We start from the raw sequence: 24,643 nt of genomic DNA, 5'->3' as shown, positions 1-24,643 counted from the left end.
TGGCCAGATATACCATTCCTGATTGACAGCACTTCCTTTTCACTGCTTGAATCCGTCCCTCTCCTTTCTTGTGCAGTGCTGGGAACAGCATCCAGGGCATTGTGCAGACTAGACAGTACTCTACTGGAGTACATCTGCAACTCCTTTTGAGCATTTTCAATGTTATTATATTGCTTTTTGTCTTCCCATGCTTCTGATAAGAAACCAGACGTTAAAATTACGATGGGTCTCTGGCAGCCTTCAGACTCCTCTTTGTCTCTTAATGGTTTGATTATGTCACTGTCTCTCTGTTTCTCTGCTTTGCACGTCCTTAAGTTGGATGGGTATACAGCCACACATCCATTATTACATTTGAGAGTTTGGGACTATGGGGTCTATAAATATTATCTTTACATAGTCTTCACACTGCTTTCTCACATCTTCTTCCAGGGATCCTATTAATGCACACTATAGGGGTTTGAATGAGAATGGCCTCATAGGCTCAGATGTTTGAATAGTTGGTCCCCAGTTGGAGGAACTGTTTGAGAAGGATTAGGAGGTGTGGCCTTGTTGGAGGAGATGAGTCACTAGGGTTAGGCTTTGAGGTTTCCAAAGCCCACACCATTCCAGGTTAGCTCTCTCTGCCTTCAGGCAGATAAGGATGTAAGCTCTCAGCCAATGCTCCAACGCTGTGCCTGGCTACCTGCTGTCATGCTTCACACCATGATAGTTATGGACTCATCCTCTAAAATTGTAAGCTCCAATAAACACTTTCTTCTATTAGTTGCCTTGGTCATAGGGTTTTGTCACAGTGATAGAAAAGTATGCTTGATTGTCATGCTTGATTGTGGCACCAAAGGCTAAGGTGAGGGTGTCAAATTCTTGGTTTTTGTTCTGTTGTTTTAATGCTCAGGCGTGGAATGCAGGTCTCTTCACAGCTATATCCTCTGCTCTTTTCATTGTTCTTAATCCCAGTTTCTTTACGCTCCTCACATTGGATAATGTCAATCAACCTATCTTCAAGTCCACAGGTTCTTCTGTCTGCTGCTGAACTCTCGTAGGGAATTTTCCATGTCAGTTTTTATACTTTGCAGGTCCATACTTTCTCTTTTTTCCTCTCTTTTTGTTTACCTATTCATTATCTTCATTTATATATAATCTTTCTGCTTTTATTCAGCTATTTATCCATGTTTTCTTTTAGCTCTTTGATGTCTAAGCTAGCTGATCGGAAGTGTTTACATATTGAATCCAATTACTATGTCATCTTCAAAGCCACGACTGTACCTTGAAAAGGATTGGACAAGTGTGGGTTGAAGCACCACAAACTCTCCTACTAGGTTTTCATGGCTTTTCACAATATTCCACTTTCATTTTGGTTATTATACACCCTGGACAATACTCCAGCTAAACACCCCACACTAGCAAATAAAATGTCAGAAATGGGTTGCTGCTGTTTGACAAGACTTTTCCCGGGGAGATTCTACACACATGCTACTCACCCCAGACCAAAGCACAGATACCACCAAAGTCCAACTTGGTAATCAAATGATTATTATAGTTACTTACAGAATATGGGGGAGGGGTTACTTACAGGAGCAGAAAAGACTCAAAGGCAGCTGCATCACCAAAGCCTACCTCAGCCCAGGTGACAGCTCACAAAGCTGGAAACCTGGAGCTCACTGCACAGCCTGCAGGCAGCTCAACAGGTTGAAGTGTCCATTCCAAGTGCTTCCATCAATCTAAACCTCTTCCAGGCAGCTACCCTGATTTCTACTTCTTCCAAGCTAATGGTCTGGTCTCAGGGTCTTCTTTGAAGCTTGTCTTGTCTGAGAGTGACTCTCAAAAGTCTTGTTTACTCTGGCAAGGAGGGGCCTAGTGAATCTGGTCAGTTTCAGGGACTTCCTGAAGCTATTTTGATTTGTTTACCTTCTTTTAAAGAGCTTTCCTAAATGATGGAATTTTTCAATCTTGAAGAAACTACTCAGTAACAGCTACCTTTGTTTGAGTTGTTGCTCAATGGGGTGACATAGACTTCCAAGCATTATAGACTATTGTCAATACTCTTGGCTATCCTCCAGAACTTGATTAAGATTCTATTGTTGTGGGGCAGTGATGGTGCACACTTTTAATCCCAGCACTTGGGGAGGCAGAGGCAGGCAGATCTCTGTGACTTTGAAGCCAGCCTGGTCTACAGAGTGAGTTCCAGGACAGTTAGGGCTGTTACACAAAGAAACCTTGTCTTGAAAAACCAAAAAAAAAAAAAAAAAAAAAAAAAAAAAAAAAAAAAAGAAGGAGGAGGAGGAGGAGGAGGAAGAAGAAAACAGCTGTGAGGTAACTGGAGACAGCACAGCCTATCCTGAATGGGAGGAGTAGCGGAGAGAGGAAGCCAGATAGACACCTGTCAGTTAGGGATAGCTGCATAATGAAGAAATGGTAACTCAGCAGCTCATATATATATTCTATTGCTAGTTAAAGTTAAGTCACAGAACATGGAAAAATCAAGCTGGTACTTACTTGGAAGCTTCATCCCTGTTGGCTAGCGTTCATGGTGCTAGAAGATGCTATGCATGTTGCTGAAGGAAAAAAGCAATCCTCAGTCTCACTTAGCTGTGAACCCTGCAAACTACAACAGTTGTGACAAGATGTGCCACTGATGCAATAATGGCATGTTATGGGAGTGGTCGATTGACTACTTTCTGATTGGATCTAAGGCCACTCCATGAGAAGTAACCCATACCTGGTACTGTTCAAGTAGCCAAGAATCTGTGGCTAGATAGGTCAGAGGTCCTATCCAGTATAGTATTATAGGAAAGAACCTAATGTTTTTTCTCCTAAATGGACATAGTATGAAAATTACTCCCAATGCTATGCTATACTCATAAATCAGTGCATCTCTCACCTCTCATCAGAGAAGCTTATTGCAGTAGATGGCACTCAACACAGAGATACTCAACTGGTCATCATGCAAAGAATAAGAGACTGGAGTTCTCAGTCTTAAAGGGGACATTCATATAACGCCCCTCCCCACAATGCTCAGGGATCTGTGGGGGAAAGACAGACTGTGAGAGCTAGAGGATAACACCAAGGAACCTGCTTTCCACACATAAAAGGGCAGATACACATATGAGTTAACAGCAATTGCAATAGCATGCAGAAGATCTGTGCAAGCTCCAACCAGACAAAATTCCAGCTCAGAGAGGGAAAGGTAGACATGAAATTCCACCACTAGCTGAGGAGCTGCTGGCATTTGATAGTTGCTGACAGAGGAAGAGGCCATTCTCTTTAATGATGTGGCTCCTGGGAGGTTGACCACACCCCAGGGCAGGCCACACTCCCTTGACCATCTGGACAACACATACTGGACTTGATGGGTAAAGAAGAAAAAAATGAAATCTCAAAATTGAGTGGGAAGAGATGTGGGGTGGAAAGGTAGTAATAGGAGGACTTGGCAGGGGTGAATATGTTCAACATACATTGTATGAAATTCTCAAAAAAAAAAAAAAAAGAGAACAACTCGTTGGCTATATTTCAGAGTTCCAATAAATTTGATTTTGGCAGCTTTCTCCCCTCATTTACTTGTATTTGAGAGGGTCTGACCTCCCCACACCCTTCTAATAACACCATTCAGTCCTGTGAGTTATGCTTCTAAGTTCAACTCCTTCGTTAACATTAAGAAAAATTATTCATTTATGCATATACACATGTGCTTTTACTACAGTGTGCATGTAGAAGTCAGAGGACAACTTTTGGGAGTTGGCTCTCTCCTTTTACCCTGTGGATCCCAGGGATCAAATTCAGGCCATCTGGCTTAGTGGCAAGGCCTTTGCTGCTAAGCCATCTTATGGGCCCTCTTGTTAACTTGTTAATTTGTTTGATAGTGTGTTGCAGAATATTTGTTTAATTATACAAAGGTATGTTGCATTTGTTTAACTATGTTGCATTTGTTTATGGTGTGGAATATTTGTTTAACTATTTAAAGATATGTTGCTGTTTTACCTTGCCTGCCTAAGGCACCTGATTGATCTAATAAAAAGTTGAATGGCCAATAGAGAAGGAGGAGGTACAGGTGGAGCTTCTGGGCAGGGAGAGTAAGTAGGAGGAGGAATCTAGGCTTGAAAGGAAGAAAGAAAAGGAGACACCAGGGAGATGCCAGGGGCCAGCCAGACATGGAGGAAGTAGGAAAGATACCAGGGAGATGCCAGGGGCCAGCCAGACATGGAGGAAGTAGGAAAGACACCAGGGAGATGCCAGGGGCCAGCCAGACATGGAGGAAGTAGGAAAGATACCAGGGAGATGCCAGGGGCCAGCCAGACATGGAGGAAGTAGGAAAGATACCAGGGAGATGCCAGGGGCCAGCCAGACATGGAGGAAGTAGGAAAGTAGGACATACAGAATGAAAGAAAGGGAGAAAGCCCCGAGGCAAAACGTAGATGAATAGAAACAGATTAAATTAAGTTAAAAGAGCTAGTGGAACAAGCCTAAGCTAAGGCTGAGCATTCATAATTAATAACTCTCCGTGTCTTTATTTGGGAGTTAGCTAGTGGCCCAAAGAAAATTCTAACTACAACAGTGTGTAATTTTTTTTTCTGAAAAGAATGCCATGACAAGAGACACACAACTAGAAAGGTATTACCAATAAAGTTTGAAAATCAATAAAATGATTTTATTTCATATATGCAAAGTGAAAATCTCTTTGATCACTTACATTTTTACAAATAAAAGCAACAATACTGCTCCATATAAACTTTTATATAAACATCAAAGAAAATATACATATTATTTTTTCTTTTAGTGCTTCCAAAGCACAAAATGTACAAGTCTACCTGAAGACTCTCTGTTGTCACATGCAGGAACAAATGTGAGAGGTTAGTGCAGCCTCAGGTGCACTTCGTAATGTTTCTAGACAAAATGGAAGAGCACTGGAGGTAGATCGTTTGGTGACTCTCCCTGCCCCTTCCCAGAGAGAAATACGTTACCTAATAGCAGCTTTTTACTCTTTGATTCCAACTCTCCTGAATATTGCATGGTTTAAAAGGCACAGCTAGAAATTGTTGAAAAGTCTGTCGAGCACATGATTACCACTTCAATTCTATATACTTGTTCTATGGGACACAATGAAGACACTAGGCGGTGCTCTCCTGGCAGGTGGCCCCTGCCCACTCTGAAAACGTCTGGAATGGTAACGCTCACATGAGTGAGCTCTATTAGCTGTAGGCGGAGCAGCAGTGCTTGCATTTAACATCACTTTTCCTAATTGGAAAAATAAACAACGAAATAAAAAAATACTTTTCATTATAACTCTTAAGGCGAAAGCCCAGATTTTACTTCCAGATAATCATTAAAAGCTCTAGTCAAGCCTTTTCTTAGCCTGAGTTAGGTCATTCCCTTCACTCAAACATTCTAGAAGGCTTCAGTAAGGTCCCATTCCGTCCTCCAGCACAGAAAAGCTCTTCTTTTTCTTCACTTGTCTTGGTATTAACACGATGATCTGCTGGTGATATGATTCACATTGTTAAGAAGGTGATGGGAATCTATTTTTTCTAGTACCTTCTCAAGGTACTGAATTAAGACTCTTCTTTTAAACCTGAAAATAAAAACAAACATTATTAAACATCATAGAAGTCTTGACGGTACACAGGGTGTTGTGCAGCCTGCAACCCAAAGGGAGTAGAAGTCCCCCTCACGGAAAGGTGTGGATCAGCGAATGGGAGTGGCAAGCCAAGTCCCATACCCACATTAGCTGGGAGCCATGAATCAGGACATCTGAACACTGGAGGGAGGAAGCAGCTGTAACTGTGAGTGAGGACAAAGGTTTTCTTTCACAGATCAAGGCAGAGCCCATGCCCCTCTGTCTTTCATTGGATCCTATAACTAAAGTAAACAAAAGAAAAGAAAACCAGGACCAAAAGCAATTAGAAAACCTATACAAGTTTTGTTTATACCCACCTTGCAGCTTCCTTGATGGTGAACTCAACAAACTGTTTCTTCAGCTCCAGCGGTCCCTGCACTTCTTCAAGCAAAACGAAAATCCTTTCATACTCTGGTGATATTACAAAATTCAGTATTATAAAAATATGAATGGGGAATAAAATCCAATCATTATCTATCCTCAGAAATTGTTCTTCATGGGTAGAAAGTCATAAGCAGAACTGGTATATTAAGCACTAAAATAAAAATATCTACATACATTTAAGAAGGAAATTCTTATGCAGTACTCAAATGAGGTAAGCTGAATACTGGTTGCTCCAAACTGCCCTAATCCACGAAGCCTGATAATTTACTACCATATATGCTTTATATGCTGATGGAATTAGGCTATGGGTATTGAGTTTGTCCTGGTTTATGCACAGGGTTCAAAGTAACTATAAATATCCTTGTAAGATGGAATAGTATGGACATTTGATTGCTTCTGGAAGAGGAGAATCAGTTTTCCAGAGTGTTGCCCATAGTAGTGGATGGCCTTGCACCCAGGAGTACATGGTGGATTCAACCAGTTACTAAAAAAAGAGGACAGGAAGTTGAGGGAGCAGAGGGTGGGGGTAGCTCTAGAAGGGATTTCAGGGAGGAGTTGGGGGTGAAAAGGATCAAAATATATTGTATACAGGTCTCAGAATTAATCTGAAAATAAAATCTTTTTTTTCTTTTTTCTTTTTCCAAGATAGGGTTTCTCTGTGTAGCTCTGGCTGTACTGGAACTCTGTCTGTAGACCAGGCTGATCTTGAACTCAGAGATCTGCCTGCCTCTACCTCCCCAGTGCTAGGATTAAAGGCGAGTGCCACTACTGCCCAGCTAAAGCTTAAAGATCAGAAGAAAAAGACATTAATAACAGAAGTGGAAGCCAAAGAAAAAAAGTGTTATGCTGCTGACTTGAAGCAGGAAGGGACCATGGGCACAGCAAAGTGAAGCCAGCCTTCAGAAGCCAGAAAATGCAAGGAAACAGATATTGCCTTTACTCCTGAGAAGAAGCACTGGCCTGCCAGCTTGCCTTCATTTTAACCCAGTGAAAATATTGTCTGAATGCAGAGCTGTAACGTAATCAGTTTGTGCTGTCTGAAGAAGCTATGGGTCATCTGATAACTTTTTAGAGCAGCAAAATAAAACTACTGTAAGTTAAGGCCAGAAGAATCACTTTAAGGTATGTGAAAGTCCAAGACTGACCAAAAAAAATATATATGTCCAGACTCTACTCTGGGGCTAAGGATTTGGCTCAGTTGGTAGAGTGCCCACCGACCAAGCAGGGGACCCTGGTCCAATCCTTAGCAGCACATTAATCGGCTGTGGTAGCACATGCCTGTAACCCGAGCACTATGGAGGTAGAGACAGCAAGATCAGGCATTATCACCAGTTTGGACCACACAGAGTTCGAGGCCAACCTGAGCTATAATGAGAGAGTATCTCCAAACCAATAACAAAAATCTCTTTGGAATCCTACAAGCGGTTAGTTAGTTATAGTTGAAGATTAGTTAGGATAGAAAGTGAATTAGGTACATTTTGGACTTATCAAAGTAGGATAGACAATGGAATCATTTTCTCTGAATTTGTCAAATACAAATGAACTAGACATGGTTTAGATATTTATTACTTGTATATATGGTATATAGTTATTGTACTTTTGTATATATTTTTTTCTTATGTTAGTTATAACCTTTTCTTTTTTTCTTTTTATTAAAATAGAAAAGGAGAAATATGGCGATATTTTATTTGTACTGAAATGTGATTTTATTTGTATGTTAATAAATAACGTTGCCTGGGGGTCAGAGCTAATACCAAGCCTTAGCAGAAGCTGGGTGGTGGTGGTACACGCCTTTAATCCCAGCTCTTGGGAGGCAGAGCTAAGCGGATCTCTGTGTGTTCAAGGATACAGCCAGCATGGAAACACGTGCCTTTAATCTCAATACCAACCATAGAGGACCTGGAGGTCTGTACAGACAGGCAGTGACTAGGAGGTCATGTGGTTGGGTTTACAACCAATGAGAAGGCAGAACAGAAACACTATAAAAAGACAGACACACAGGAAGTAGGTCTCTTTCGGAGAGGTAGGACCACTGTAACAGTGAAGGGTAAGGTTTTTAGCTCTTAGCTATTGCTCTGACCTCTTGGCTTTCATCTCTGTATTGGCTCTGTGTTTCTTATTTAATAAAACAGTTGGTTACATCTACACAAGCGGGATCTCCCATAGTCTTATTTATGGATATTCCATCACTACTTACTTCGTCCAAACTTTCGAACTTCCTTCATCAACTGATGCTTTATGTCAGCATTGATGCCTTGTGCCATCGCAGGAGTGATTTGCATTGAATTTGGCACAGTGTCCAAAGCAGATGCCACTGGGATTTTTCTGTCATCTACAGAAAGACTGCAGCTTTTGGCTGCTCCTATAAGTATATTATTACTAGGTTTGTGAATGAGTCCATCTTTCCTGAGACTAGTAAAGTCATCAGATAGAGAATCCAATTGGTTGGATATAAGGCCGTCTCCTGCCACATTCATAAACTCTGCTGGAGAAGATTTTAATAAGAAGCCATCAGCTGGGCTTTGCCCATTTTCCATCTTCTCTTCATGGACATCATGAATGACAGGGACATCTGGAAAGCAAATTTAGAAGTTGAGCTCTGAAGTGGGTACATCATGTTGATCCCAAGTACCTCTCCATGTTCCTCAGTTTCAAGGAAATAATTGCTTTCATTGATGAAGAGGATAGAAGAGATGGAGTTCTGAGACTCTTTCCAACTATGAATGCATACAGAAACCAAGCTACTATCTTAGATGATCTCTCTCTAAGAGAGATGCATAAAGATACTAATAAGAACTCATAGGTCCCTGGTGCTCAGGGCTTAATGCCAACCTGTATGCTTCAAAGTCACATACAAACTGCTACCCTTTACTGAGTTTGAATCTCTATAACTTCTGCATACCATATGCTTCCTGTATAAACCAAATATTCTGAGAAAACTGAGATGCTTACTGGGATTGAACAAATATTCTGCCCCCACCTGCTAAGCAACTGCCTATCTGTAGATGATTCCTCCCATTTCCCTTTTTGTGCCAGAGTAATTACTTTTCCGTTCTCAGGCTAACACCTCTATGCCATTTGCTTATCTCCTGCTGTGCCAGGCACCAGAATAGCAGCTAGGAATCAGCAGTGAAGAAGAAACAATGAAGCTGACCCTGCCTGTCCTTACAGAACCTACAGTGTCATGGGTCCATCAGAGAGGAGTTACAGAGTGAACACACACTCATAACTGCTTTCATTTGAGGAAAGACATAGTAGGGATGAGAGCGGGAGCCTCCAGGGCTGCCAGGTGGTGACAGGATCTTCCGAGAGGATGCCAAAATGTAGTGAGGGCAGGAGATACAGCGAGTAAGCTGGGGCAGCGGAGTAAAAGGTGAGGAGGATATCGCTGGAACTGGAGCTAAGAGCGGATTGCGGTGCAGGCCACATGGAGCTGTGTGGTGGACCAGGCTTAGGAGTCAGGCTGTAGCCTGAAAGTTGAGAAATATGGAGGGTGTATTTTCTGTGTGGAGGTAGCATGTTTTTATTGTCTGCTGGCATCTTCATTTGGACTTCAAATTGACAGAGAAGGTGGGTGGAAACTAAACAAGAATGAGAAAATTGCTGCAAGCATGGAGTGAAAGAATGGAGAAAATAGCAAGACACAGGGATTAAACTGAATGTCACATTATCTCATCTTGTTAATGGAAGAAAGCAATTTTAAAAATTGTGGTGACTTTTGAGGCTTGCCACCTGAACCACTGGATAAATAGTCACATGTCCAGAAGCCAGCATACTACTGGCTTTGAGAGTAGATGATACTCTACTCTTCCTGACTCTCATTCAGTGACTAAATTGATCATTCAGCACCAATAATGCAGTATTAGTCACACTGCATTATAATCTAAATTTCTTCAACCCTACCCTAAAGGTGACATAGGTTTTCCAGTGGAGTGAGGGGTAATTTCATAAGCTGCCATGCAGAAGGATGCCAGCAGAGCTATTGTGAAGAGAGGCAAAGCTAGGCATTTAGTTATAAAACCTAAAATATTCTTGTCTATTAGACTCTAAAATTGAGGCACTGTATCCATGGCTAAATACAGGATTGAGAGTAGAGGAACGAGTTGTAGTCTAGAGGTATAAATATTGGGAGCTGTTGAAATAGAAACCCAATTTAAAACCCCAAGGCTGCAGGAGACCACCTTAGGAAGACAACACAGTGAGATTAGATCCCAGGATTAAACTGTGGGAGCCAGTAGTATCTAACTGTGAGAAAGAAGGGGAGCAAACAGAAAAGAATAGAAAGGAGTCACTCCTAGAGGGAAAAGAAACTATGTGTCTGCTAACCCAAGGGCTTCCATAGAGGCAGGCACAACAACTGAGCCAAAATCTATTAAGAAAGAAAGGCAATGTACAGAAAGCACTGGTGAGCTTGAGAATTGTTGCCATGGGGTCAAGGAGGTCGATGCCAGCTTTACCAGTTCACCATGAATAGGGGGTGACGGCACTGAGGGCAATTGCTGGTGCAATCTCTCTCTAGTGAACCTACTTAGAAACTTGGTTATCTTCCTAACTTTTGAAGTTGATCCAAATGGTTACAGCAGACATGCTCACAGCTCCTCATTTCCATACTAGGTTCTGCGTTAATACTTACTAAGCATATATTAATCACTAATTATGACATTAATATCATGTGTTCATTACTATACTTATGTATCTTTTTTCCTCCACTCATATGGCTAAGATCACTGAATCAGGCTCTCTGCTCCCTGGAAGGTCTGTCGTACCTACCACAGATGCTTTAATAATGGTTTACTTAATCAACAAAAAATAGACACAGGAAGGAATACAAAGGAAAAGCCAAATGTTTAACGTGTTAGTCCTCTAGGAGCCATAAGGAAATCACAACCACTACTCTATACCTGGATGTACAAGGGTGGGTTTTATGAGGTTTGGACAAGATGGGAACCACGCGGCTGAGAGTGGTCCCTTTCCGCCCACATGGTTAGTTACAGTAGGTGGTGTTTGTGGTTTCCTCAACAGCAGGGACATACTCCGCCTTCTCTTAGATGACATAGGACTGTTGGGTTCTCCAGGACGTTTCAGTTTGTTTTGTGGCCCTACTATAAACTCATCTGCTTCATCAATCATCATTCCCTAAAAAACATCAATGAACATATTTCATTTAAAACAGAAGTTCAATTGTCAAAAAAACAAAACAATTTAAGCACTTTTCATATACACAACCCTTCAGCCATGCGCCACATCATCTAGATTAGCCTTAATTTTATATTCCCTCTATCAACTCTGTTATCAGAAAATGCAACCAATTGTAATCCTATTGAAGTGGGTCAAGGAGGAAACTAACATGCGGGTTTTTCTCTAAGGTTAATAGAGAGCCTCAAACCAACCAAGATGAGATCAATCCATAGTCACCTTTAAAATCTTTTATTTTTATTTTTTTTTTATTATTATTTTTTTTGGTTTTTTGAGGCAGGGTTTCTCTGTGTAGCTTTGCGCCTTTCCTGGAACTCACTCTGTAGACCAGGCTGGCCTCGAACTCACAGAGATCCACCTGCCTCTGCCTCCCGAGTGCTGGGATTAAAGGCGTGCGCCACCAACGCCTGGCCTAAAACCTTTTTAAAGCAATGTGTGTGTGTGTGTGTGTGTGTGTGTGTGTGTGTGTGTGTGTGAACATGCTTGCTTGTGTGGACCACATGCATGTAGGTGCTCAGTGAGCCCACAAGTGAGTGTCAGATCCCCCTGGAACTGAAGTTATAGAAGTTGTGAGTCACCTAATGTGAGTGTGGGGAATTAAACCTGGGTCTTCTGCAAGTGATCTTAACTGCTAAGCTATCTTTCCAGCAACCACATTCTCCCTTTCTCCCCTTTTATCCCCCGCAACAAGACTGGGTTTCTCTGTGTAACTGTCTTGGCTGTCCTAGAACTTGCCCTATAGCCCAGGCTGTCCAAAACCTCAACTCACAGAGATCCACCTGCCTCTGCCTCCAGAGTGCTGGGATTAAAGGTGTGCACCACCACTCGGCTACAGTCACCCTTTTTAAAGTAGTACAAAAACTATCTTTTGTCTGGCATGGTGGTGCAAGGCAGGCAGTGGTGGTGCCAACCAGGCAGTGTTGGTGCCAGCCGGGCAGTGTTGGTGGCAGCCAGGCAGTGGTGGTGCCAGCCAGGCAGTGGTGGTGCAAGGCAGGCAGTGTTGGTGCCAGGCAGGCAGTGTTGGTGCAAGGCAGGCAGTAGTGGTTCAAGCCAGGCAGTGGTGGTGCCAGCCAGGCAGTGGTGGTGCAAGGCAGGCAGTGGTGGTGCAAGACAGGCAGTGTTGGTGCAAGGCAGGCAGTAGTGGTTCAAGCCAGGCAGTGGTGGTGCAAGGCAGGCAGTGGTGGTGCCAGGCAGGCAGTGGTGGTGCAAGGCAGGCAGTGGTGGTGCAAGGCAGGCAGTGGTGGTGCCAGGCAGGCAGTGGTGGTGCAAGGCAGGCAGTGGTGGTGCAAGGCAGGCAGTGGTGGTGCAAGGCAGGCAGTGGTGGTGCAAGGCAGACAGTGGTGGTGCAAGGCAGACAGTGGTGGTGCAAGGCAGGCAGTGGTGGTGCAAGGCAGGCAGTGGTGGTGCAAGGCAGGCAGTGTTGGTGCAAGGCATGCAGTGTTGGTGCAAGGCAGGCAGTGTTGGTGCAAGGCAGGCAGTGTTGGTGCAAGGCAGGCAGTGGTGGTACAATTCAGGCAGTGGTGGTGCAAGGCAGACAGTGTTGGTGCCAGCCAGGCAGTGGTGGTGCAAGGCAGGCAGTGGTGGTGCCAGGCAGGCAGTGTTGGTGCAAGGCAGGCAGTGGTGGTGCAAAGCAGGCAGTGGTGGTGCAAGGCAGACAGTAGTGGTGCAAGCCAGGCAGTGGTGGTGGCAGCCAGGCAGTGTTGGTGCAAGGCAGGCAGTGTTGGTGCAAGGCATGCAGTGTTGGTGCAAGGCAGGCATTGTTGGTGCCAGCCAGGCAGTGGTGGTGCCAGCCAGGCAGTGTTGGTGCAAGGCAGGCAGTGGTGGTGCAAGGCAGGCAGTGTTGGTGCCAGGCAGGCAGTGGTGGTGCAAGACAGGCAGTGTTGGTGCCAGCCAGGCAGTAGTGGTGCAAGCCAGGCAGTGGTGGTGCCAGCCAGGCAGTGGTGGTGCAAGGCAGGCAGTGTTGGTGCCAGTCAGGCAGTGGTGGTGCAAGCCAGGCAGTGTTGGTGCCAGCCAGGCAGTGTTGGTGCAAGGCAGGCAGTGTTGGTGCCAGGCAGGCAGTGGTGGTGCCAGCCAGGCAGTGTTGGTGCAAGGCAGGCAGTGGTGGTGCAAGCCAGGCAGTGGTGGTGCAAGGCAGGCAGTGTTGGTGCAAGGCAGGCAGTGGTGGTACAATCCAGGCAGTGGTGGTGCAAGGCAGACAGTGGTGGTGCCAGCCAGGCAGTGTTGGTGCAAGGCAGGCAGTGGTGGTGCAAGGCAGGCAGTGGTGGTGCCAGGCAGGCAGTGTTGGTGCCAGCCAGGCAGTGTTGGTGCAAGCCAGGCAGTGGTGGTGCCAGGCAGGCAGTGGTGGTGCAAGGCAGGCAGTGTTGGTGCAAGGCAGGCAGTGGTGGTGCAAAGCAGGCAGTGGTGGTGCAAGGCAGACAGTAGTGGTGCAAGGCAGGCAGTGGTGGTGGCAGCCAGGCAGTGTTGGTGCAAGGCAGGCAGTGTTGGTGCAAGGCATGCAGTGTTGGTGCAAGGCAGGCATTGTTGGTGCCAGCCAGGCAGTGGTGGTGCCAGCCAGGCAGTGGTGGTGCAAGGCAGGCAGTGGTGGTGCAAGGCAGGCAGTGTTGGTGCAAGGCAGGCAGTGGTGGTGCAAGCCAGGCAGTGTTGGTGCCAGCCAGGCAGTAGTGGTGCAAGCCAGGCAGTGGTGGTGCAAGACAGGGAGTGGTGGTGCCAGCCAGGCAGTGGTGGTGCAAGGCAGACAGTAGTGGTGCAAGGCAGGCAGTGGTGGTGCCAGCCAGGCAGTGGTGGTGCAAGCCAGGCAGTGGTGGTGAACTGCTTTAATCCCAGCACTCAAAAGATAAAGGCAGGTGGATTTTTTGAGTTCGAGATCAACCAGGTCTATAGAACAAATTCCAGGACAACCAGGGTCGTTACACAGAGAAACCCTGTCTTGGAAAAAAACCAAACTAAACCAAAGCATCTTGCACTAGCCCTTTATAGGGCTTTAAACTCACAATTAAGAAACACTGATTATTCCTGTACAGAGCAGTGCATGTAGATGGTGAAAGGCAGGCAAATGCAAAAACGTAATTCCCTCAGACACCACCTCAAATACGGATTCACATGTGTCTGTCTACCTGGGCACTCCTCAGGGAATGAGGGGACTGTTCACTCTTGAGAACAGATGAACATGACAATCACCAATACCTTATCTCAGCTAAAAGCTGTGTCAGCACAGACAGTCCCAAAATATGTGCCTCATTACTAGGAAAAAAACATGGCAAAATGATCTTTCTAAAGAATTTTCTCCCTCCATTAACCATGCAAAAAAGACAGCATTTTTACTGAGCATTTACTAAATGCGGAGTAATAGTCTAAACAGTGTAGGTGTATAAAACTCAGTGTTCCACACAGCTCTGTCAGTTTGGTGTAATCATTGTCCCCCGTGTTACATGAGGAAGTCAAGGCACAAAAAACATTCAAAGTCTGTAACTAAGGATTGACATGAGCTGGAATATTTTTTTTTAGTTCAGTTTTATGACAAAGAGAGATACAGAATATATCCATGACTTATATCCATGTTTGCCTACAGAAGTGTAGTGATAATCCCACTTCTTTTCATTATTTAATGATCAAGTCAGTAGTGTAACATACACACATACACACACACACCTCATATTTAGAACTCTAGAATAATTCAAATAAAGTGACTTCACATAATACATCATAAGTCAAGGGACATACACATAGATCTGAATCATGTAAATGGAGGAAAAATACTTGGTATTCTCTATATTAAAAGAATTAGTGTGTGGTAGTATGAATGAATATAGAATGTAGATCCAGAAAGATGTGGATTCAAATCCTGACTTTGTCAGCCATATCATAGTGTTTTGACATCTAAGCACTTTAAGCCAAGATTTCTTATTATAGGGTAGATGTGATTTATCTTTCAAAACACTTGTGAGTACAAACAATCATTTACCAAGTCCTGCTATATACTCAACAAATGACAACTATTATTGCATTCAACTAACACAACTTGCATTAGGAGACTCCACTTCCCATCTACACAGAGGTCCTGATGTCATATTTACCTCTGATTTGTATACAACTGGCTGAAAATGACAGCGTTACAGTAAAAATATCACAGACACAGAAATGAGTATACTACCTTCTTATCTTGCTTAAATGGATTGCCGAAAGTATGCAGTCTTTTTGGTTGATCTGGATCAATCTCTCGTAGTGGAGAAGCCAGCATCTTTAGATATTCCTGATAGTTGCCCATTTGAGCAACAGGAACACTATGAAGTGAATCTGTAAAATCAGCAGCAGAGAAACTAATACTTACAGCTGAAGTATATGGTCATTTTGAGAGTACATTATCATAGCTGGCTCAGCAGTGTGTAGCTTAGCATTACGGTCTGAAATCTTGAATCTATTATTCCAGGATCTAGCATCATCTTCATTTATACTAATCAGTGGTCTATAATTACTTTACTGCCTACAGGCTTACGTCACAAGGACTCCTTTACTTCCCAACTCCATGTCAAAATGGGCTGGCTTCCCACATGCCATCATTTGAATTCCAAACACTGTGTACACTTTGCATTTTGAAGCACTAAGACATTATTGTTCTCTGTTTTCTAAAAAAGATTTATTTTTTACTTTATGTGTATGTTTTGCCTGCAGGCATATATGTGGACTGCATACAGGCCTGGCGTCTGCAGAGTCCAGAGGAAGGTGTTAGATCCCCTGGAACTGAAGTCATGCACAGTTGTGAGCCACAATGTAGGTGCTGGAAACTGAACTGGGGTCTCCTGTAAGAGTAGCCAGTGCTCTTAAACATTGTGCCACCGCTATAGGCCCCCTCTCTGTTTCCTGGAAAAGGTTCTCACTCTGTAGCCCAGGCTGGCCTCAAATCTGCAGAATCCTCCTGCCTCAGGCTCTTGAGTGCAGAGCAACGATGTCCAGCTACTCATGGTAATCTCTTGTCACAAACAGAATTTTGATTAATGATCTTATCCTCTGAGGATTTGATTAAATACAAAAGTTCTCTTCCTAGGAATCTTCTGTTCACACAGCCACAAAAGGTACATCAAAGGCTAGGGTTTGCTCATTTTTGTGGATAGTGACCCCATTCAAAAGGAATAAAATAAGATAAAGAAAAATCACAAACAGCCACATATTCCCGGACACTACCTAGAGTTCATTACTTTCATGGGGAGTAGGGATTCTCTACTGACGTTTTCACAGCTGGCTGAGTGTGCAGGTTTGGAAATCTGACAGACATAGGCTCTGCTGCTTTGCAATGGGCTAAATCTGCCCGAGCAAGCTACTGAAATGCTCGCTCTTCCTTTCAGTGCCTGTAAACTGGGCATACAATCAGTATCTACCTCCTGGGATTTTGAGGTTTGCAAGAGTGGTCGCACAGAACATTGGCAATGGTGGTCTAGAATGCTGGTTAATACGCACCTGTTTTTAAACTTGAGGGGAAGGAAACTAGGGAGATGCAGGTTTGAGGATTATGAGCATTTTGAACATTAACACATTACAAAATAATTCTGCAATAAAGACTTTCATGTAAGTTATGTCTGCTATTCTCCTGATGAAAAGTGTATTCCACTGTTCAGTTACCTTCATCTTGTCCCACAATAAACTTCCGTGTTTTTAGTAGATTGGATCTCATTCTGGTCAACTGGTCTAAAAGTCCTCTACGTGGAATATCATAAGCATTTCTATATGTCTGAGGTTTCAAATCCTGTTTTAAATGAAACAATCTCAGTTACTCCTAAGGCTTTTAAATAAAGAAATGTAATACCTAACCCTCTTAAAATCTTATTGAAGAGGACAATATTTAATACAACCAATTACAGCTAGTTTTTCCAGTAGAAAACTTCTATTTACTGTTCTGAATGCTAACATCCCCCTACATCATTAAAGTCACTGGGGATATAATTTTCAAGTATATCATTTAAAACTCCGAATCCCAAGATTTATATATACCTCTAGCTGTCCTGCAGGACTCTGCTTGTAACCTAGATTTCTTCCCCAGCAGGCAGGGGGGTGGGCTGCAGCAGTCTCCCTGCAGGGTGGCAAGGCCTGACCGCACGCGGAGGGATATTGGCGGAGGGCTCAGCTGCATGCAGTACCCCTTCGGGGTCTGCTGCAGCGCTGAGCATGAACCAGGGTGCCCATGGCCAGGGACTCAGACATGCAGAGTGGAAGGGCCAGCCAGCTCCCAACACATTCACTTGCTCCATGAGACTGCCCGGGGCCAGAAGTTTCCTGTGGTCTGGCTCGGGCGGTCTCTAAGCTGCAGGGAGCTTCTTCAGCCCCATACTACTTGCTACTACACTGTCCTGGCTGCTAGATTCACAAGGCGGCCTGCTTACTGCAGGTTCATTTCATTTTCCTTTTGACAGCAGTTTACTGTCCATTCCTACCAACCAATATAAATTGTAAGTTTAATTTCATGTTGGTAGCAGCTGGCAGAATAATCTCAAAATGGCTTTGTTAATAATTATTAACTCCAAGATGTGCACATTTAATCCCGGCAGATGCAGAGGCAGAAGGGCAGAGGCACAGGGGCAGAGGCAGAGGCACAGGGGCAGAGGAGCAGAGGCAGAGGGGCAAGGGAGAGGGGCAGAGGCAGAGGCAGGGGTAGAGGGGCACAGGCAGAGGCAGAGGGGCAGAGGCAGAGGCAGAGGGGGAGAGGCAGATGGGCAGAGGTAGAGGGGCAGAGGCAGAGGCAGAGGGGCAGAGGCAGAGGGGCAGAGGCTGAGGCAGAGGCAGAGAGGCAGAGGGACAGAGGCAGAGGGGTAGAGGGGCACAGGCAGAGGGGCAGAAGCAGAGGCAGAGGCAGAGGCAGAGGGGCAGAGGCAGAGGTGCAGAGGCAGAGGCAGAGGAAGAGGGTCAGAGGCAGAGGAAGAGGTCAGAGGGGCAGAGCAGAGGGCCAGAGGAAGAGGCAGAGGCAGAGGCAGAGGCAGAGGCAGAGGGGCAGAGGCAGAGGGGCAGAGGCAGAGGCAGAGGGCAGAGGCAGAGGGGCAGAGGCAGAAGCAGAGGGGCAGAGGCCGAGGGGCAGAGGCAGAGGCAGAGGGGCAGAGGCAGAGGAATAGGCAGAGGCAGAGGGGCAGAGGCAGAGGGGCAGAGGCAGAGGCAGAGGGGGGAGGCAGAGGGGCAGAGGCAGAGGGTCAGAATCAAGAGGCAGAGGCAGAGGGGCAGAGGCAGAGGGGCAGAGGCAGAGGCAGAGGGGCAGAGGCAGAGGGTCAGAATCAAGGGGCAGAGGCAGAGGGGCAGAGGCAGAGGGGCAGAGGCAGAGGCAGAGGAAGAGGGTCAGAGGCAGAGGCAGAAGAAGAGGAAGAGGAAGAAGGGCAAAGGCAGAGGTACAGAGGCAGAAGGAGAGGCAAAGGGGCAGAGACAAAGGCAGAGGCAGAGGAGCAGAGGGGCAGAGGCAGAGGGGTAGAGGGGCAGAGGCAGAGGGCCTGAGGAAGAGGCAGAGGCAGAGGCAGAGGCAGAGGGCAGAGGCAGAGGGGCAGAGGCAGAGGGGCAGAGGCAGAAGCAGAGGGGCAGAGGCAGAGGGGCAGAGCCAGAGGCAGAGGGGCAGAGGCAGAGGGCAGAGGCAGAGGGGCAGAGACAGAGGGGCAGAGCCAGAGGCAGAGGGGCAGAGGCAGAGGGGCAGAGCCAGAGGCAGAGGGGCAGAGGCAGAGGGGCAGAGCCAGAGGCAGAGGGGCAGAGGCAGAGGCAGAGGCAGAGGCAAAGGGGCGGAGGCAGAAGCAGAGGGGCAGAGGCAGAGGGGCAGAGGCAGAGGGGCAGAGCCAGAGGGGCAGAGCCAGAGGCAGAGGGGGAGAGTCAGAGGTTGAGGCAGAGGTAGAGGGAGAGGGACAGAGGGGCAGAGACAGAGGCAGAGGGGCAGAGGCAGAGGCAGAGGGGCAGAGGCAGAGGGCCTGAGGAAGAGGCAGAGGCAGAGGCAGAGGGGCAGAGGCAGAGGGGCAGAGGCAGAGGGGCAGAAGAAGAGGGGCAGAGGCAGAGGTGCAGAGGCAGGGGTGCAGAGCCTGAGGCAGAGACAGAGGGGCAGAGGCAGAGTCAGAGGGGCAGAGGGGCAGAGGGGCAGAGGCAGAAGCAGAGGCAGAGGGGCAGAGGCAGAGGGCATGGGCAGAAGCAGAGGCAGAGGGGCAGAGGCAGAGGGGCAGAGGCTGAGGCAGAGGCAGAGGGAGAGGGGCAGAGGGGCAGAGGCAGAGGTGCAGAGGCAGAGGGGCAGAGACAGAGGCAGAGGGCATCGGCAGAGGCAGAGGCAGAGGCAGAGGCAGAGGGGCAGAGGCAGAGGGGCAGAGGCAGAGGGGCAGAGGCAGAGGCGCAGAGGCAGAGGGGCATGGGCAGAAGCAGAGGCAGAGGGGCAGAGGCAGAGGGGCAGAGGCTGAGGCAGAGGCAGAGGGAGAGGGCAGAGGGGCAGAGGCAGAGGGGCAGAGGCAGAGGGGCAGAGATAGAGGCAGAGGGGCATTGGCAGAGGCAGAGGGCCAGAGGCAGAGAGGCAGAGGGGCAGAGGCTGAGGCTAGGCAGAGAGGCAGAGGGGCACAGGCAGAGGGGCAGAGGCAGAGGCAGAGGGGGAGAGTCAGAGGCTGAGGCAGAGGTAGAGGGAGAGGGGAAGAGGCAGAGGCAGAGGGCCAGAGGCAGAGGGGCAGAAGCAGAGGGGGAGAGGCAGAGGCAGAGCAAGGAAGAGGCAGAGGGTCAGTGCAGAGGGCAGAGGCAGAGGCTGAGGCAGAGGCAGAGGGAGAGGGGCAGAGGGGCAGAGGTAGAGGCAGGGGGGCAGAGGCAGAGGGGCAGAGGCAGAGGTAGAGGGGCAGAGGCAAGGTGCAGAGGCAGAGGGGCAGAGGCAGAGGCAGAGGGGCAGAATCAAGGGGCAGAGACAGAGGGGCAGAGGCAGAGGCAGAGGCAGAGGCAGAGGGGCAGAGGAGCAGAGGCAGAGGCAGAGGCAGAGGGGCAGAGGAAGAGGCAGAGGCAGAGGCAGAGGACAGAGGCAGAGGCAGACGCAGAGGCAGAGGGGCAGAGGCAGAAATAGAGGGACAGAGGGAGAGTCAGAGGCAGAGGAGCAGGGGCAGAGGCAGACGGTCAGAGGCTGAGGGGCAGAGGCAGAGGCAGAGACAGAGGTAGAGGGGCAGAGGCAGAGGTGCAGAGGCAGAGGCAGAGGAAGAGGGTCAGAGGCAGAGGCAGAAGAAGAGGAAGAGGAAGAAGGGCAAAGGCAGAGGTGCAGAGGCAGAAGCAGAGGCAAAGGGGCAGAGGCAAAGGCAGAGGCAGAGGCAGAGGAGCAGAGGGGCAGAAGGACAGAGGCAGAGGGGCAGAGGGGCAGAGGCAGAGGGGTAGAGGGGCAGAGGCAGAGGGTCAGAGGCGCAGGGGCAGAGGGGCAGAGGCAGAGGCAGAGGGGGAGAGTCAGAGGCTGAGGCAGAGGTGGAGGGAGAGAGGCAGAGGGGCAGAGGCAGAGGGCCAGAGGAAGAGGCAGAGGCAGAGACAGAGGCAGAGGCAGAGGGGCAGATGCAGAGGCAGAGGGGCAGAGGCAGAAATAGAGGGACAGAGGCTGAGGCAGAGGCAGAGGGCAGAGCAGAGGCAGAGGGGCAGAGGCAGAGGCAGAGGGGCAGAGGCAGAGGGGCACAGGCAAAGGCAGGGGTAGAGGGGCACAGGCAGAGGCATAGCAGAGGCAGAGGGCAGAGGCAGAGGGAAGGAGCAGAGGCAGAGGCACAGGCAGAGGGCATAGGCAGAGGCAGAGGGTCAGAGGCAGAGGGGCAGAGGCAGAGGCAGAGGGGGGAGGCAGAGGGGCAGAGGCAGAGGCAGAGGGTCAGAGGCAGAGGGTCAGAGGCAGAGGCAGAGGGGTCAGAATCAAGAGGCAGAGGCAGAGGGGCAGAGGCAGAGGGCAGAGGCAGAGCAGGGCAGAAGGCAGAGGGTTCAAGGGGCAGAGGCAGAGGCAGAGGTAGAGGGGCAGAGGGCAGAGCAGAGGGCAGAAGCAGAGGCAGAGGCAGAGGCAGAGGGTCAGAGGCAGAGGAAGAGGAAGAAGGGCAAAGGCAGAGGTACAGAGGCAGAAGCAGAGGCAAAGGGGCAGAGGCAAAGGCAGAGGCAGAGGAGCAGAGGGGCAGAAGGACAGAGGCAGAGGGGCAGAGGGGCAGAGGCAGAGGGGTAGAGGGGCAGAGCAGAGGCAGAGGGGAGAGTCAGAGGTTGAGGCAGAGGTAGAGGGAGAGGGACAGAGGGCAGAGGCAGAGGCAGAGGGGCAGTAGGCAGAGGCAGAGGGGCAGAGGCAGAGGAAGAGGGGCAGAGGCAGAGGGCCAGAGGAAGAGGCAGAGGCAGAGGCAGAGGCAGAGGGGCAGAGGCAGAAGCAGAGGGGCAGAGGCAGAAGGGGCAGAGGCAGAGGCAGAGGCAGAGGGCCAGAGGGCAGAGGGCAGAGGCAAGAAGCAGGAGGGGCAGAGGCAGCAGAGCAGAGGCCAGAGCAGAGGGGCAGAGCAGAGCAGAGCAGTAGGCAAAAGGGTGAGCAGAAGCAGAGGCAGAGCAAGGTAGCGCAGAGGGGCAGAGCAGAGGGCAGAAGAAGAGGGGCAAAGCAGAGGGCAGAGGCAGGTGCAGAGCCTGAGCAGAGACAGAGGGCAGAGGCAGATCAGAGGGCAGAGGGGCAGAGGGGCAGAGGCAGAAGCAGAGCAGGGGCAGAGGCTGAGGCAGAGGCAGAGGAGAGGGGCAGAGGGCAGAGGCAGAGGGCAGAGACAGAGGCAAAAGGCATCGGCAGAGGCAGAGGGCCAGAGGCAGAGAGGCAGAGGGCAGAGACAGAGGAGCAGAGGCTGAGGCAGAGGCAGAGGCAGAGGGGCAGAGGCAGAGGGCAGAGGATGAGGCAGGCAGAGAGGCAGAGAGGCACAGGCAGAGGGGCAGAGGCAGAGGCAGAGGGGGGAGAGTCAAGGCTGAGGCAGGGTAGAGGAGAGGAAGGCAGAAGCAGAGGGCCAGAGGCAGAGCAGAGGCAAGGAAGAGGCAGAGGTCAGTGGCAGAGGGCAGAGGCCAGAGGAGGCACAGGCAGAGGCAGAGAGAGGGAGCAGAGGCGGCGGGCAGAGGCAGAGGCAGAGGGCAGAGGCAGAGGGCAGAGGCAGAAGGCAGAGGGCAGAATCAAGGGCAGAGCAGAGGGCAGAGGCAGAGGCAGAGGCAAGGGGCAGAGGCAGGGGCACAGCAAGGCAGGGTAGAGGGCACAGCAGAGGGGCCAGAGCAGAGGGCAGAGGCAGATGGGAAGGGAGCAGAGGCAGAGAGTAGAGAGGCAGAGGCAGAGGCTGAGGCATAGCAGAGGGGCAGAGCAGAGGCAGAGGGCAGAGGCAGAGGGGGCAGAGGCAGAGGGCAGAGGGCAGAGGCAGAGCAGAGGCAGAGGGGCAGAGGCAGAGGCAGAGGGGCAGAGGCAGAGGCAGAGCAGAGGCAGAGGCAGAGGCAGAGGAGGCAGAGGCAGAGGCAGAGGCAGAGGGGCACAGGCAGAGGGCACAGGCAAAGGCAGAGGTAGAGGGCACAGCAGAGGCATAGGCAGAGGCAGAGGGGCAGAGGCAGAGGCAGAGGCGGCAGAGGCAGAGGGCAGAGGCAGAGGGGCAGAGGCAGAGGCAGAGGCGCAGAGGAAGAGGCAGAGGCAGAGAGCAGCAGAGGCAGAGGAGAGGTAGAGGAGAGCAAGCGGGCAGAGGCAGAGGCAGGCAGAGGCAGAGGCAGAGGGCTGAGGCAGAGGCAGAGAGGCAGAGGGGCAGAGGCATAGGGGCAGAGGCAGAGGGGCAGAGGCAGAGGCAGAGGGGCAGAGGCAGGGGTGCAGAGGGGCAGAGGCAAAGGGGCAGAGGCAGAGAGGCAGAGCAGAGGCAGAGGCACAGGGCAGAGGAAGCAGAAGGCAGGCAGAGGGGCAGAGGCAGAGGCAGAGGGCAGAGAGAGGGCAGAGGCAGAGGGGCAGAGGCTGAGGGGCATAAGTAGAGGGGCAGAGGCAGGGGGGCACAAGCAGAGGCAGAGGCAGAGGTAGAGGGGCAGAGGTAGAGGTGCAGAGACAGAGGCAGAGGAAGAGGGTCAGAGGCAGAGGCAGAGGAAGCGGGAAGAGGAAGAAGGGCAGAGCAGAGGTGCAGAGCAGAGGCAGAAGGGCAGAAGGCAGAGGCAGGGACAGAGGCATAGGCCGAGGGGCAAAGGGCAGGCAGAGGCAGAGGCAGAGGCAGAGGCAGAGGGAGAGGGGCAGAGGGGAAGAGGGGAAGAGGCAGGGGCATAGGGGCATAGCCAGGGGGGCAGAGGCAGAGGAAGTGCGGAAGAGGCAGAGAGGCAGAGGCAGAGGGGCAGAGGCAGAGGGGCAGAGGCAGAGGCAGAGGGGCAGAGGAAAAGGGGCAGAGGCAGAGAGGCAGAGGCAGAGGGTCAGGCAGAGGTAGAGGGCCAGAGGCAGAAAGCAGAGGCAGACAGTGGAGGGGCAGAGGCAGAGGTGCAGAGGCAGCAGAGGCAGAGGGGCAGAGGCAGAGGCAGAGGCAGAGGCAGAGGGCAGAAGCAGAGGCAGAAGCAGGCAGAGGCAGAGGGCAGAGCAGAGGTCAGAGGCAGAGGCAGGCAGAGGCAGAGGCCAGAGAGGGGCAGAGCAGAGGTCAGAGGGAGAGGAGAGGTCAGAGGCAGAGGCCTGGAGTAGAGGGACACAGGCAAGCAGAGCAGAGGCAGAGGGCAAGAGGGGCAGAGGAGCAGAGGGGAAGAGGCAAGGGTTATAGGGCATAGGCAGGGGGGCAGAGGCAGAGTGGCAGAGGGGCGAGGCAGAGGGCCCAGAGGCAGAGGAGCAAGGCAGAGGCAGAGGGGCAAGAGCAGATGGGCAGAGGCAAAGGGCAGAGGCCAGAGGGCAGAGGGCAAGGGGGCAGAGGCTGAGGCAGATGGGCAAGGCAGACAGCAGAGGCAGAGGGTCAGAGCAGTGTAGAGGCAGAGGCAGAGGGGCAGAGGGAGAGCAGATGGGCAGAGCGCAGAGGGCAGAGGCAGAGGGACAGAGGTAGGGCAGAGGCAGAGGGCAGAGGCAGAGGCAGAGGCAGGGCAGAGGAAGAGGGGCAGAGGACAGAGGCAGAGGCAGATGGCAGAGGCAGACAGGCAGACAGAGGGCCAGAGGCTGAGGCAGAGCAGAGAGGCAGAGGGCAGACAGAGGGGCAGAGGCAGAGGGCAGAGGCTGACAGAGCAGAGGCAGAGAGGAGATGGGCAGAGGCAGAGGCAGAGGGAGAGTCAGAGGCTGAGTAGAGGCAGAGGCAGAGGGGCAGAGGGGCAGAGGCAGAGGGCAGAGGGGCAGAATCAAGGGGCAAAGACGAGGCAGAGGCAGAGGCAGAGGGCAGAGGTATAGAGGGGCAGAGGCCGAGGAAAGGCAGAGGCAGATACAGAGCAGAGCAGAAGGGCAGAGGCAGAAACAGAGGACAAGGGAGGTCAGGCAGAGGGGCAGAGGGCAGAGGCAGAGGCCAAGGAAGAGCAAGTGGCAGAGAATAGAGGCAGAGGCAAGGGCAGAGG

The 24,643-nt window shown here is 50.0% G+C and overlaps 1 protein-coding gene across 1 annotated transcript in view; it reads right to left on the bottom strand.

Annotated features, from left to right (window-relative positions):
* Positions 1–4,615: 4,615 nt before the first annotated feature.
* The window catches only part of Ints6l (integrator complex subunit 6 like), a 62,979-nt gene continuing 42,951 nt past the window's right edge, over positions 4,616–24,643 (bottom strand). The window contains 8 exon segments of the mRNA XM_037198810.1: positions 4,616–4,848; positions 4,851–4,878; positions 5,527–5,563; positions 5,926–6,019; positions 8,190–8,564; positions 11,026–11,128; positions 15,339–15,481; positions 16,802–16,950. Coding sequence (XP_037054705.1) covers positions 4,820–4,848; positions 4,851–4,878; positions 5,527–5,563; positions 5,926–6,019; positions 8,190–8,564; positions 11,026–11,128; positions 15,339–15,481; positions 16,802–16,950 — 958 coding nt within the window. The 3' untranslated portion in view covers positions 4,616–4,819.

This window comes from Peromyscus leucopus, chromosome X, assembly GCF_004664715.2.
Source record: "Peromyscus leucopus breed LL Stock chromosome X, UCI_PerLeu_2.1, whole genome shotgun sequence".
NCBI lineage: Eukaryota > Metazoa > Chordata > Mammalia > Rodentia > Cricetidae > Peromyscus > Peromyscus leucopus.
This window is presented reverse-complemented; position numbering and strand designations above follow the sequence as displayed.